This window comes from Tamandua tetradactyla, chromosome X (genome assembly GCF_023851605.1).
Source record: "Tamandua tetradactyla isolate mTamTet1 chromosome X, mTamTet1.pri, whole genome shotgun sequence".
NCBI classification, from domain to species: Eukaryota; Metazoa; Chordata; class Mammalia; order Pilosa; family Myrmecophagidae; genus Tamandua; species Tamandua tetradactyla.
The window spans coordinates 24472496-24488877 of NC_135353.1; the positions used below are offsets into that span (position 1 = coordinate 24472496).

The 16382-nt window shown below is 39.0% G+C and overlaps 1 protein-coding gene across 1 annotated transcript; it reads left to right on the forward strand.

Moving 5' to 3' along the window:
• Positions 1–474: 474 nt before the first annotated feature.
• LOC143671719 (uncharacterized) lies at positions 475–6995 on the forward strand. Its single transcript, XM_077146920.1, is given in 6 exon segments — positions 475–565; positions 2739–2852; positions 3696–3827; positions 5047–5160; positions 5340–5786; positions 5789–6995. Coding segments are annotated over 6 exon segments (1341 nt in total). The 3' UTR covers positions 6232–6995.
• Positions 6996–16382: the final 9387 nt, after the last annotated feature.

Sequence of the window (16382 nt, forward strand, 5' to 3'; positions counted from 1 at the left end):
CATATGGTAAACTTTAGCATATATTGTCAGTATTTAGATTAAAAGTGCCAAATAGTTCTTGGAAACATGAACATGCTTAGAATATTTAATGGATGGTTATGCTTCTGAACATTTCAAAAAGATAAGGGTAAACAAGGTACCAACCTCATAAGTACTATTAAGGGAAAATAAGAGTACTTTCCTAATAAGTACAATAAAGATGCAATGAACAGCAGGCAGAGTTCTCGCATGCCATGCCGGAGACCCCGGTTTGATTCCACGTTTGACTGCCCATACGAAAAAAAAAAAAAAAACAAAGAAAGAAAGATAAGTTTAAATGAAGTATACTTAGATACTTAGATGCAAGTACTACGCACGATAAGCTTTCAGTAAATATAAGCATATTGCCTTTTGATTTTTCGTTGAATTTTAAAGCTATGCATTCAAGACTATCCATTTTTATTTTCACCAGGCTATCCAATTCAAAATCGTAACATGAGCTTCCCATTGGACAATGGTGAATACTCATTGGAGAAGGATTTACAGAACTCCAGAGAAGTGACACACTTTCTTGACTTTCAGACAGGTAAGAAATTGTCCATTAAACACCAGAGAAAGAAGCAAAGAAAAGTTCAGCCTTTTTCAGGGTCAAGCTCTTTGAGATACTCTCTAGGAGTTCCTATCTTTCCACTAGAGGTTAACCCAATACATGTAACTCGCTCACTTTCTACCTGATGGCATCTGCAATTTCTGTTTTTCTTTTAGGCTTTCATGTCGAGAGAGAAAATGAAGGAAATACTTCAAAACGGATAAAACTAGAGGATACATATTCATTATTTTTACCTTAGAGCGTACCCGTATCCATTACCCCATTTCACAAAAATATTACAAACACTTGAAATATCAACATGAAATCCACCCAGACGATCTACACTCAGATTTCACAAAGCTTGTGGATGATCAGAGCTACTTTCTAGGAGAAAAACCTGAGGTCTCTAACCTGGAAGAAGCTCTCAATCCCAGTCCCCATGAACAAAAGTGTCCATAAGGGAAACCCCATAATTCTCAGAGTATAGACTGTTTTGCTCAGAATTCACAAGTATTGGGGAACCAGAAATCCCATTCAGGCAAAGAACTTTACAAGTGCCCTGAATGTGGGGAAAGTTTCCTTCGTATTTCAGACCTTTCTAGACCCCAAGGACTTCACACAGGGAGAGACCCTATGAGTGCCCTGTATGTAAAAAGAATTCGCTCGACAGGCATACCTTAGAGCGCATCAAAAAAGACATTCTGAAGTTGAAACTTATAAATGCCTAGAGTATGGCAAGAATTTTCATCATAGATCCAGTCTTAAAAGCCATGTGACAACTCATACAAGTGAAAAACCTCATAGATGTGAGAGTTGTGGGAAAAGTTTTTTCAACTGACAGCTCTTACTTTGCACCAGAGAACTCACACTAAAGAGAAGCCTTTTAAATGCAGTTACTGTGGGAAAACCTTTACACAGAAGCCAAGCCTTGTGACTCATTTAAGAATTCATACAGGAGAAGACATACAAGTGTAATCATTGCTCTAAATGTTTCAGACAGAGGACAAGCTTGATTGTACACCAAGTCAGTCACTTTAAAAAAGATATCTTTAAGAGTTGTTGAGGGAAATATGTCCTATTGAAACTGACACTAAATCATGAAAATCTTCACCTAGCACTTAACCGCAGCAACCTTTTTGCCTTGAAAGAAGTTTTGTTTGAGCTCATAAGAACCTCTTTTTTTTTACTAATTTTAGAAATCATCTTCCAAATCATGTGAGTGCTAGAGTATTTATCTACTCTTGCAACTGTCATAGGTTTCACTTATCTTGTCTCAGCAAGTCGTTTCTTCATTACATTAAAATATGTGCCACTCAAGCCAACCATATTATGAGTAAGCCCACAGCATATAAATGATTAATGATGGGTTATCCTGTGAGCCATGGATGGGCCTAACTGATCTTTATTGCTGCTATGTTTTAGTAATGTTGAAATATAAATGCCCTTACTTGTTCAATCCCACTTACCAGTTGTTAGAACAACTTGGCGCTGCTTCATGAACTGTGGCAACACACACTGCAATTGACTCCCACCTCCAACCTAAAACTGGGGCACTCGACTCTGTACAAGCATCGTGCTCTGTTTATGTGTCATTTTTAGTATTTAACGCAATCCATTTTAACTGGTTTTATTAGTTACCATCAAAATAGGAGATGCACCCACCATCTGTATCATAATCACATGTCTGAAATTTTACAGGCTGGAGAACATCAATTATTCATCTTTTCATTAAAATGCTTGCATATGAAAACTTTAGCATATATTGTCGTATTTAGTTTAAAAGTGCCAAATAGATCTTGGAAACATGAACATAGTTAGAGCATTTATGGATGGTTATGCTTCTGAACATTTCAAAAAGATCACGGCAAACAAGGTACCAACCTCATAAGTACTATTAAGGAAAAATAAGAGTACTTTCGTCATAAGTACAATAAAGATGCAATGAACAGCAGGCAGAGTTCTCACTTGCCATGCCGGAGACCCCAGTTTCATTCCTAGTTTGCCTGCCCATCAAAAAAAGAAAGAAAGTAAAGAAAAGATTAAATGAAGTATACTTAGATGCAAGTACTACCCACGATAAGCTTTCAGTAAACATAAACATATTGCCTTTTGATTTTTCGTTGAATTTTAAAGCTATGCATTCAAGACTGTCCATTTTTATTTTCACCAGGCTATCCAATTCAAAATCCTAACATGAGCTTCCCATTGGACAACGGTGAATACTCATTGGAGAAGGATTTACAGAATTCCAGAGAAGTGACACACTTTCTTGACTCTCAGACAGGTAAGAAATTGTCCATTAAACACCAGAAAGAAGCAAAGAAAAGTTCAGCCTTTTTCATGGTCAAGCTCTTTGAGATACTCTCTAGGAGTTCCTATCTTTCCACTAGAGGTTAACGCAATACATGTTACTCCCTCACTTTCTACCTGATGGCATCTGCAATTTCTGTTTTTCTTTTAGGCTATCATCTCGAGAGAGAAAATGAAGAAAATCCTTCAAAACAGATAAAACTAGAGGATACATTTTCATTTATTTTTACCGTAGAGGGTACCCCTATCCATGACCCCATTTCACAAAAATATTACAAACACTTGAAATATCAACATGAAATCCACCCAGATGATGTACACTCAGATTTCACAAAGCTTATAGATGACGAGAGCTACTTTCTCGAGAAAAACCTGAGGTCTCTAACCTGGAAGAAGCTCTCAATCCTAGTCCCTATGAACAAAAGTGTCCAGGAGGAAACCCCATAATTCTCAGAGTGTAGACTCTTTAGCTCAGAATTCACAAGTTTTGGGGAACGAGAAATCCCATTCAGGCAAAGAATTTCACAAGTGCCCTGAATGTGGGGAAAGTTTCCTTCGTATTTCAGACCTTTCTAGACCCCAAGACTTCACACAGGGGAGAGACCCTATGAGGCACTGTATGTAAAAAGCAATTCGCTCGACAGGCATACCTTAGAGCGCATCAAAAAAGACATTCTGAAGTTGAAACTTATAAATGCCTAGAGTGTGGCAAGAATTTTCGTCATAGATGCAGTCTTAAAAGACATGTGACAACTCATACAGGTGAAAAACCTCATAGATGTGAGAGTTGTGGGAAAGCGTTTTTTTCAACTGACAGCTCTTACTTTGCACCTGAGAACTCACACTAAAGAGAAGCCTTTTAAATGCAGTTACTGTGGGAAAACCTTTACACAGAAGCCAAACCTTGTGACTCTTTTAAGAATTCATGCAGGGGAGAAGCCATACAAGTGTAATCATTGCTCTAAATGTTTCAGACAGAGGACAAGCTTGATTGTACACCAAGTCAGTCACTTTAAAAAAGATATCTTTAAGAGTTGTTGAGGGAAATATGTCCTATTGAAACTGACCCTAACTCATGAAAGTCTTCACCTGGGACTTAAGAGCAGCAACCTTTTTGTCTTAAAAGAAGTTTAGTTTCAGCTTATAAGAACTACTTCCTTTTTTTTTTTTTTTTTACTAATTTTAGAAATCATCTTCCAAATCATATGAGTGCTAGAGTATTTATCTACTCTTGCAATGGTCATAGGTTTGACTTATCCTGTCTCAGCAAGTCGTTTCTTCATTACATTAAAACGTTTGCCTCTCAAGCCAACCATATTATAGTTGTAAGCCCACAGCATATAAATGATTAATGATGGATTATCCTGTCAACCATAGATGTGCCCAACTGATCTTTATTGGTGCTATGTTTTAGTAATGTTGAAATATAAATGCCCTTACTTGTTCAATCCCACTTACCAGTTCTTGGAACAACTTAGCGCTGCTTCATGAACTGTGGCAACACACACTGCAATTGACGCCCACCCAGAACCTAAAACTGAGGCACTCGAATCTGTACAAGCATCGTGCTCTGTTTATGTGTCATTTTTATACTTAACGCAATCCATTTTAACTGGTTGTATTAGTTACCATCAAAATAGGAGATGCACCCACCATCTGTATCATAATCACATGTCTGAAATTTTACAGTCTATTGAACATCAATTATTCATCTCTTTATTAAAATGCTTGCAGATGGTAAACTTTAGCATGTATTGTCGGTATTTAGTTTAAAAGTGCCAAATAGTTCTTGGAAACATGAACATATTTAGAGCATTTAATGGATGGTTATGCTTCTGAACATTTCAAAAAGATAAGGGCAAACAAGGTACCAACCTCATAACTACTATTAAGGGAAAATAAGAGTACTTTCCTAATAAGTACAATAAAGATGCAATGAACAGCAGGCAGAGTTCTCACTTGCCATGCCGGAGACCCCGGTTTGATTCCTAGTTTGCCTGCCCATACAAAAAAAAAAAGAAAGAAAGAAAAGAAAAGATTAAATGAAGCATACTTAGATAAAGTACTACTCACGATAAGCTTTCAGTATATATAAGCTTATTGCCTTTTGATTTTTCGTTGAATTTTAAAGCTATGCATTCAAGACTATCCATTTTTATTTTCACCAGGCTATCCAATTCAGAATCCTAACATGAGCTTCCCATTGGACAACGGTGAATACTCATTGGAGAAGGATTTACAGAATTCCAGAGAAGTGACACACTTTCTTGACTCTCAGACAGGTAAGAAATTGTCCATTAAACACCAGAGAAAGAAGCAAAGAAAAGTTCAGCCTTTTTCAGGGTCAAGCTCTTTGAGATACTCTCTAGGAGTTCCTATCTTTCCACTAGAGGTTAACGCAATACATGTTACTCCCTCACTTTCTACCTGATGTCATCTTCAATTTCTGTTTTTCTTTTAGGCTTTCATCTCGAGAGAGAAAATGAAGAAAATACTTCAAAACCGATAAAGCTAGAGGATACATATTCATCTATTTTTACCTTAGAGGGTACCCCTATCCATGACCCCATTTCACAAAAATATTACAAACACTTGAAATATCAACATGAAATCCACCCAGATGATCTACACTCAGATGTCACAAAGCTTGTAGATGATCAGAGCTACTTTCTAGGAGAAAAACCTGAGGTCTCTAACCTGGAAGAAACTCTCAATCCTAGTCCCCGAGTACAAAAGTATCGACTTCGGAAACCCCTTAATTCTCAGAGTGTAGAATGTTTTGCTCAGAATTCACACGTTTTGAGGAACCAGAAATCCCATTCAGGCAAAGTACTTCATAAGTGCCCTGAATGTGGGGATAGTTTCCTTCGTATTTCAGATCTTTCTAGACACCAACGACTTCACACAGGGAGAGACCCTATCAGTGCACTGTATGTAAAAAGCAATTGGCTGGACAGGCATCCCTTAGAGCACATCAAAAAAGACATTCTGAAGTTGAAACTTATAAATGCCTAGAGTGTGGCAAGAATTTTCGTCATAGATGCAGTCTTAAAAGACATGTGACAACTCATACAGGTGAAAAACCTCATAGATGTGAGAGTTGTGGGAAAAGTTTTTTTCAACTAACAACTCTTACTTTGCACCAGAGAACTCACACTAAAGAGAAGCCTTTTAAATGCAGTTACTGTGGGAAAACCTTTACACAGAAGTCAACCCTTGTGACACATTTAAGAATTCATACAGGGGAGAAGCCATACAAGTGTAATCATTGTTCTAAATGTTTCAGACAGAGGACAAGCTTGATTGTACACCAAGCCAGTCACTTTAAAAAAGATAACTTTAAGGGTTGTTGAGGGAAATATGTCCTATTGAAACTGACCCTAACTCATGAAAGTCTTCACCTAGCACTTAACCGCAGCAACCTTTTTGTCTTTAAAGAAGTTTTGTATGAGCTCATAAGAACAACCTCTTTTTTTTACTAATTTTAGAAATCATCTTCCAAATCATAGCAGTTCAAGAGTATTTATCTACTCTTGCAACTGTGATAGGTTTCACTTATCCTGTCTCAGCAAGTCGTTTCTTCATTACATTAAAATATTTGCCTCTCAATCCAACCATATTATACTTGTAAGCCCACAGCATATAAATGATTAATGATGGATTTTCCTGTCAACCATGGATGTGCCCAACTGATCTTTATTGGTGCTATGATTTTGTAATGTTGAAATATAAATGCCCTTACTTGTTCAATCCCACTTACCAGTTGTTGGAACAACTTGGCGCTGCTTCATGAACTGTGGCAACACACACTGCAGTTGACTCCCACCCCCAACCTAAAACTGAGGCGCTCGACTCTGTATAAGTATCGTGCTCTGTTTATGTGTCATTTTTAGTATTTAACGCAATCCATTTTAACTGGTTGTATTAGTTACCATCAAAATAGGAGATGCACCCACCCTCTGTATCATAATCAAATGTCTGAAATTTTACAGGCTAGAGAACATCAATTATTCATCTCTTTATTAAAATGCTTGCATATGGTAAACTTTAGCATATATTGTCGGTATTTAGTTTAAAAGTGCCAAATAGTTCTTGGAAACATGACATAGTTAGAACATTTAATGGATGGTTATGCTTCTGAATATTTCAAAAAGATAAGGGCAAACAAGGTACCAACCCCATAAATACTATTAAGGGAAAATAAGAGTACTTCCTAATAAGTACAAGAAAGATGCAATGAACAGCAGGCACAGTTCTAGCTTGCCATGGCGAAGACCCCGGTTTGATTCCTAGTTTGCCTGCCCATACAAAAAAAAAAAGAAAGAAAGAAAAAAAAAGATTAAATGAAGTATACTTAGATGCAAGTACTACCCACGGTAAGCTTTCAGTAAATATAAGCATATTGCCTTTTGATTTTTCGTTGAATTTTAAAGCTATGCCTTCAAGACTATCAATTTTTCTCAGAGTCTAATTGTTGTAATCTAGAAGTATATATATATGTGTGTATATATATATATATATGTATATAAAATGTTCTTAATGATGATTTTTAAGTTTTGTCCTTTTGCAGTTTTCATGTTATTCTTTGACCCAAGAGTTGGACAGTGCTGACCTTGTCCTCCTAATTTTTGGTTTGTACTGCATGTTGATTAAGAAACGAAGTTCCTTATATTTATAGTTCATTTAAGTTTTCTTGACCACCTATATCTGGTAAAAGTTAATAAGTATCCTGAAGAACATAGAAAATAAGTGTTTTTTTATAGGGCACATATCTAGAATATAGTTTTGGACCTCCTTCAGTTTTCATTGTCCAATAACGCCTTCTCAGAGGTTAGCAAAGCCTGGACCCATACTTTTAAGGGCACGGTATATTAAAATATTAGACAAATATTGATATATTTTAAATATTTACATTTAACTAACATGTTTAAGACCCAACACAGGAATGTACGAATTACTGTAGTTTATTTCAAAAATCTAAAATTTGAGTCCTTTTATGAAAGTCATGCTATTAACTGTTGGCCCTGATAGAGGCCAGTTTAACCCTACTTTGAAGTTCATTCTGTAGTAATTCTCTAGCCATGTCTTACCAACTAGGTCCCTTTCTTAAGAATGAGAGAAATTAGAGAGTGACCAAGAAAGAGTTAAAGCCCTCTCATCTTGGTCTGGGTTGGGGGGAAAACACATTCTCTGTCTTATCTCCTGAGATAGTAGAGTTGTCCTTGGGCAGGGAGGAGTCCCTACTCCTATGATATTTCTCTCAAGGTGTTCCCCCTAATGGTAAGGTATCCCCTACATACCCCAAGGGAACAAGAATGAAATAAGGAAATTCATTATTCTTATCCCAATTCTTCCAGTTTTAAGCTGCAAGAAAGTATAATTTGCACTGGAAATCTCTTCCAAATGTTTGTTAGAAAAATGTCCTTGACGAATATGCAAATCATGGTTTCTTTGTCATTTATAGCAATTTTAAAACATGGCCTCAGATCTTTTGCTCATCTCCCTGTGGTTGGCAGAATGGTGCCCCCTAAGGATTTCCGTGTCCTAAAACCTGGAACCATGAATGTGTTTCCGTTCGAAACAATAGGGGTTATGCAAATGTGATTAAGTTCAGGATCTTGAAATCAGATTATGCCCACTGTTCAACTTTACTATCCCAAGTTTTCTTATCAGAGAAAGACGGAAGCAGGAGAGTCAGGGAAGGAGAGGTGGTGACAGGAACAAAGTTTGGAATTCTGCCATTGCTGGAAAAGGCCAGGAGACATGAATTGCACGAAGCCTCTAAAACTTTTGTAAACTCAAAGAACAGGTTCTCCTCTAGAGCCTCCAGAAGGAATGCAGCTCTGTTGGCATCTTGATTTTAGCCCAGCGAGACCCAGTTTGGACTTCCGACTTGCAGAACTTTATGGGACTTCCGACTTTCAGAACTTTAAGATTATAAATAAATTTGTTGTTTTGAACAACTGAGTTTGTGATATCTGTTACAGCAGCAACTGGATCGAATACGCTTCCCATCAAGAGGTGTGATCTGTGTTCCCTACCCTTAGATCTGGGCAGGTTTCAGGCTGCTACTAATTGTAGCAGGCTGAATTGGTAGCACTTGAGTACAGCAGGAGAGATGCGGTGCAAATTCTGCTAGGTCTTAAAAGACGTGCAGTATCCATCTTTTCCACGATGAGTCAAAGGAAACAATTTGTGCCCCAATTAAATAATCTATGTCTGCTTTAATTTGATTTCATCTCTGTACGTGTGTGTGATTATTTTGGAGGTCGATCTGCGCTGTGTTTGCTTCAATATTGTCTCAGGGTTCCTTATTTGACTTATGAACTTGTACTCATCTTAGTTTGGAAACCTCACATAATTGTTTCTCTCTGGATACAGTCTGCTCTTAAAAGTCACTTTGCTAACCCTCTGTAATCTAGTGAAACAATTTCTAAGTTAGTAAGATTTTCACAATTTTGGGCTTTCAAAATTATGGAGCAAAAACACGAAAGCCACCCTCTAGCATTTGGCTTGCTAAATTTTCTGTTTTACTTTACTATTTAATACTGAAAATACATTCATAGAATGTGTTGTTGTGGCATAGAATATGTTATTCTATTTTACACATAGAAAATGTGTAAACGGTCATTGGGAAAAATAAAAATGTATAGAGGACATAGAGAGAAAAGCCCAAGAGGCCCCCTTCTCCGGTTCTACTCTCTAGAGACAGCCCTCTTGTTTCCTTTTTATCCATCCAGATAGTTAAGCATAAAAAGATATTTTCCAGTTTTTTTCAAAAGTAAGACCATATTACATACATTGTACTACAGGCTGGTTTTCTTCATTTTATCTATATTGGCCATCTTTGCACACTAGCCCGCAGAAATTCACCAAGTTGTTTTCAGTGGCTGCCGCATAGTCCATGGAATGGATTCTCAATTTATTCAACCAGTCCCTATTGATATACATTTAAGTTGGTTCCCAATGGGTAACCCGTTTTCAAATGAAGAAGGCAGGTGAATGTTTGAGGAGGGTAATGTCCACCTCAGACTGACATAAAACTATTGGATAAAAGAGAAGGTGGACACAGTTTGGTCATGTTTATCTGAATTATAAGCAGGGAAAGCATCTTCATGTGCAAGATCTTTACAGATGGAATGCTGGAACTGGAACTACAGGTAGATCACTTAACTGGGTATTTTCAAATTTGTTTTGGATGAGGAGGAGGGATTACAATACACTTGGATCTAAGAACATCTTTTCTTTCGGTTTCAATATTAGAAAAGGTTTAAAAGTGGTGCTTGTCTGGTTGAAGGACAGGTCTAGGCCTAGAGCCAATCCCATTAGTTTCACCCAGATGGACTTCAAGAAATCCATGAACCCCCCGAAAAGGCAACTCACTGGCTTATACCGGAGTGAAATGCATACCTGGAAGAGGGCCCAAACTCCCTCCCACCTCCCTCTTCTTTTTAACATGGGGATGAGGCTGCAATGCAGAAAACAAAGAATAGGGATGCAGAGGATGGGACTCCAACTAAGACTGGGTTTTGATAAGGGTGCTTATGGAATGATTCCACAAGCTGTACATTCTGATACTGTTCTCACACATTTACCCAGTTAGAAATTTTCCAGTCACAATAAATGTATCCCAGGGACACGGGTCATCAAGTGGCTCACATTTTTGACCATCAGTTCCCCCAATACCACCTCTATCAGTCAGAGCTGGGTCTACGCTGTGAGTATTTACTCGGACTGCCCCCCACTCACTCCCAACAGTGACAACTGAATGAAGGCCAAGGGCGTGAATCAACTACAGTGCAAATCTCTTGATTCCCCATGAATGCATGCTACAGTTTCTATAAAGCAATTCGGAATGCTGTCATAGAAGAATTTCATGTCATTCTGATGACAAATATTTATTGAATCTGCCAACACTAAAACTGCACACCCTTTCCTTTTTATGTCACATCACTCCACCAGAGTCTGAGCAGTGCTATTCAAAGTGTGACTCAACACTCACGTGTTGGTGTGGGAATTGCTTCTTTTTGGACCCCCCAAATGTGAATTCAGACATTGAGTTGAAGCATTTGGAAACTTGGAGTAAGTTGAAAGTGCACCTTTAAATCTACTGAATCTAATAACAATATCAGAAATTAGTCTTATGATTTACATGTATCTGACTTTTTATTTCACATTCTTATGATTATTTTTATTGTACTTTACAAATACATTAGAATGCCCTTTCTCCATTTGTGGAAGCTGCTGGAAGTTAAAGAGACTGTTATTGCTAAAGCACTTGGATACCCTAGTGGATACAAGAGAAGATGCCAAACAGTACTGGGTGATTTGAACTTGGAGAAGTGAAAGCCTCTCCTTGGGCTTGTGCAGGGAATTTTCCACATCTCCTAAGAAGTGGACGCGCAGATTCTGGCTGAGCTCTAACACCAATGCTTAGCATAACATCCTAAGATTCGACTTCCTAATTTGAGGAATGGTTACGTTTCTCTGCTACCAGCAAGGCTGGTTTAGTGTGGAGGAAAAGACATTTGATTGTGAGTCAGGTGACGTAGGTTCTGGTTTTTGTCCTAACAACTCAATTTACCATTAAGACATTGAGTATTAAACTATAATGCTGAAGGCTTAACTAAATCAATGTCCCTCTAGCCGGTGTCCCATACCAGTGCTCTGAGAGATGTTAGGAATGAACAAACCAACCCCCTCACACACACACACAAATTCTTCTGTGCTTAAAAAACACAGGAAAGGGGGGGCAAAGGTAGCTCAGTGGTAGAATTCTTGCCTGCCATGCGGCAGACCTGGGTTCGATTCCTGGCCCACGTACATCCCATGACAAGCAGGATTACCATGGCAACAACACATCATCAGTGACAAACAAAACAAAGAAACCCACAAAACCAACCAACAAACAAAACTCAACAAATGGTGCTGCAATAACAGGATACTCACATGGAAGAATAATGAAATGTGACCCCCATACAGCATACACACGCAAAAAAAGAAAGACCCATGGCAAAACGCATACTTATATCCCTCTCCCTTAATCCCTTAGATTCTCAGTATACATTTACACCCAAATGCTATCATCAGTCCAAGATTACGGGAACAATAACGTTACATAACTTCTATTCTCCTAATTTGCTTGAAGAGTATTTTCTTTTCATGACGCACATCTTAGTAGCTGTCAAACAGCATTGCCTGAGTATGTGTGGTGGGCCCTGAGTGAGGAAGATTTCTAGCTTCCTTCGAGAGCAGGTTTTGACATTCTATAATGTCAAAAATCTCAGTTTTGAGAGAATTAACGGGAAGTGTCCCATTCTTGCAAGGCCCCCAGGTGGTCTCTGTTAACATTCAGGCCACTACTACTTGGAAGTCCTGAATAGCAGACACTGCTGTATTGTGCGATGGGTGGAGAGGCAAGCTGCGTGGAGGTGCTTCTCCCATAGCACCTTATGAATCCCTTCCTATACCAGAGTAAAGTCCCCAGAGCCCTGGCCTTGGAAGTTTGTACAATTAGAATGACAGCCAGAGCAGCTGTCTCCAATTACTAGTTCTCTCTGAGCTCCCTGTAAAGGAACGGAATACTCTTCTCTTCTATTCCTCTTGCTAGAGAATGAGACAAGGACTCATGGGTGTCGTGTATGTGTTGACTATCTGACGCCCTGGAAATGAAGATCACTGAACTTGAGGAAACTGAGAGCTAATTTTCAGATGGCCAGAGCAGGTTCTGCTCTTTGATAGATATAGTGTCTTTATTTACGTATTTATTTATAAAGGACAAACTATGTGTCGCGTTTGTGTTAGGTGCTGAAGTTGCGAGGCTGAACAAGACAGGCAACTTATTTACTTTTCTCAAGAATGACCTTTGCATCTCTCTAGGTCTCTGTTAATAACAGATCTTTATGTTTAAGTGCTTGGATGATTTTTTATTCTTTCATCATCTTTAGGGTCAACCTCCACTTGGTGACTTTTTTTTAGACTGTAGGCACTAGGCAAACTTCCTATTCCCTGTGGACTTTCTGGAGTCTCAGAAGGCTCAAAAGCCTGCAAATTTTTCTCCTGCATATGTCACAAAAATAAGGTGGCTCAATAAATGTCTTCTCCAGTCTTTAACAAGGTGCACATTCTGACAGAAACTTTTCCCATATACCTGGCATTTAAAGGGAATCTTTCCTGCGTGAGTTCTTTGATGTGCATGGAGGTTTGTGGTATGACTGAAGCTTTACCAACACCAGGGGCATCTATATGATTTTATTCTTTGGTGTGTCATGAAGTGCTTATTAAGATATAAACGACAACTAACACCTCTAAAACATTATTGACACATATGGGGCTTCTCTTCCGTGTAAACGCCTTGGTGCTTAATAATTTCAGTCCTAATTCTGAAGCTTTCCCCACATTCCTGGCATTTGATGGACTTCTCTCCTATGTGAATTTTTTGATATACATGAAGATTTGTGGTGTGACTGAAGCTTTTCCCACAGCAGGAACAATTCTAGGGTTATGTTCCTTGGCGTCTCATTAGATGCTTATTAAGTTATAAACTAAACCTCTTAAAACATAGTTGGCATGTATCTAGTTTCTGCTCAGTGTTCATTCCCTGGTGCTTAATAATATTGATTTAATTCTGAAGTTTTCCCCATTTTCCTGACATTTATGGCAACTCCACACCCTGTGGAAAGTCACAGACATATCCACTGGTGGAAGGCATGATTTTCGTGGGTTCTCTGAAGGGAATTGTTGTGGATGTTGGCTACTTCACAAGATTAAAACATGCCTAGCTGAGAGGAATCAAACAGGAACATAGTTGTGAGTGAAGCTCCTGCAGAGCATAATAGCTTTGAAAAATTGAAGTTGTGGCTCTGATCTAGCCAGGGACTGATGGGAAACAATCGGCTTCCTTCAGGAGGAGGCATCCTATAAGCCCCTGAGTGACAGCGCCAGTTCTCTTGGAGGGCCCCCAGGAAGGAAGGGAGCACAGAGAGCAAGCACAGTGGGGAGGCGGTCCCAACCAACGTGCATATTCTCGTGGGCCCCACAACAACCACGGATGGCCATTCCCCAGGAGGATGCTAGGACCTCACACCTCTGGTAGCTGCCTTTTATGGGGCAGATACAGTAAGGACACCCTGCGCCCCTAAGGGCTAAGCTAGAAGCCCAAGGCCCTGGAGTTGGAATTTCCATCGCATCCACAGAGGGAGCTGGTTCTGGGCCTATTCTAGCCTGGAGGTGGGCCTGGAGACGATTCTGAGGGAGACCGGCTTCTCAGTGAAGTGAAGAAGCCCTGTGGCAGCCCCACTTCTGCTGTACTTAGACTCCACAGTTAGGTGGAAGTTAGGTGGAAATTATTAAGCACCAGGGAGTTCACACGGAAGAGAAACCCCATAAGTGTCAATAATGTTTTAGAGGTTTTAGTTGTAGTTTATATCTAAATAAGCACTTAATGACACACCAAAGAATAAAACCATATAGATGCTCCTGGTGTTGGAAAAGCTTCAGTCATACCATAAACCTCCATGCACATCAAAGAACTCATGCAGGAAAGATTCCCTTTAAATGCCAGGTATATGGGAAAAGTTTCTGTCAGAATGTGCACCTTGTTAAAGACTGAAGAAGACAAGCCCCTCGACCTTGAATCAGATCTTTACCGTTTGGTGCCCGGTCCAAACTGCGACTCAAGAATGGTGGTTTGAGGAGAGATCCCAGGGAATGAGGGAGGGGCCGAGTGCCGGCCTGATTCTCCAAGGCCCCTGCCAGACAGTGTGTCTGGAATACTGCCTCCCTCAGAGGAGCAGGGGCGCACAGCTTCACTCCCCACAGTGGCAGGAGAGGGTGACTTTGCAGTAGAGACTGAGGAAGGGAAGTGGCCCCCACAGAAACTGAGAAAGGCGTCTGGAGGAAATAGGGACTTTAATTTTCCCTTTGTGTTCTGTCAGAGGACACTTCAGATAGAGAGGTCTCCTGTGTCCTTAGCAGCCTCTGGGGCCGCAGCTTGGCGGGGCTGGGGCTAGGCAGGATACAACCACTTATTTAGAGTGGGAGTGCATCATCATTGATGGATGGTGTCGTCACCATTGCAGGGCACGTTCGGACCTGATCCAGGTGGGGCTGTAAATGTATAAGTGTACCCTCACCCATGCATTGTGCAACAAGTCTCAGGTGCCAGGGCTCCTGGTGTCACCAATACCACGTTATTCCTTCTGTTCTCTGAAACATCCTTCAGTGGTCCATTCTACGTTAACTTTAACCACTTAAATTTAGCTGTCATGGAGCACTACTCAACAATTACAAAAGAATAAACTACTGATATATGCATCACTGTGAATGCACATACAGAGAATTATGATGAGTAAAAAAAAGCCAACCCCCTAAGGTACATTCTGAACGACTTAATTTATATCATACTTGTAGATGACAAAATTACAGAATTGGAGACCATACTAGTGGTTCCAGTAGTTAGGGTCAGCTGTGAGGAAGAGATGAGTGTGGTTCTGGATCTTGGCAACACAAGATCTTTGTGATAAAGGAACTCTTCTGGATCTGACTGTATCAGTGCCAACATCCTGAATAAATATTGCACAGTATTTCTGTAAGATGTTAGTATTGGGTGAATGGTAAAAGAGTATCCATATTATTTCACACTACTGCATGTGAACCTACAATTAAGTCAAAATGAAAATTTAATTCAGATACCAATGAATGCAAATCATTAGATCAACAGATTAAGGAAGAAAAAACATCTCAAGAGATGTAGAAAAAGTATTTGATTAATTCAACAACAATTACTAATAAAAAACTCTCAGCAAGCTTGGAATAGAAGTATTGACTTTTTCCCCATAAGATTAGGCATAAGGCAAGATCTCTGTTCTCACACTGTGATTCACCATCATGCTGGATTCACAGCAGTGTTCAACAAGAAAAAAGAATGAAAAAGCATACAGTTTGTAAAGGAAAGGAAATAAAGCGGACTGTATTCATAGATGACTTCACTGTCTACACCGAAAATCCTAAAAGATGTTACAAAAAGCTAATAGAATCAGGACCTAAGTTTAGCAGAAATACAGGATACAGGATAAATATACTAAAATATATCTTATTATATATGAACACGCACAAGAAGTTGGAAAATTTCAAAAGCAGTATATTTAAAACAGCACAATAGTAAATCTAAGAAATGTGCAAGAACTAAATGCAGAAATCTACAAAATTCTGATAAAAGCAAATAAAAAAATTAAGTAGACGTAGATGTGTACCATGAGTGGAAGATTCTGTATTTTTTAGACGTTATCTTTTCATTACAAGGAGGAAAAAAAAGAAACGTTCCCACTGGAAAGGATGAAGGAAAACCCTATATGCTCCTGGTTGAAATGTTTACTAGCAAACCTAAGGAACCTTCAAAACCACAATTATAACTAACAACATAAGTTTAGCAAGGTTGGAGGATACAAGATCATATATTAAAATAATTGTATCTCTGTAGTTAGCAATAAATGGGAAAGACATG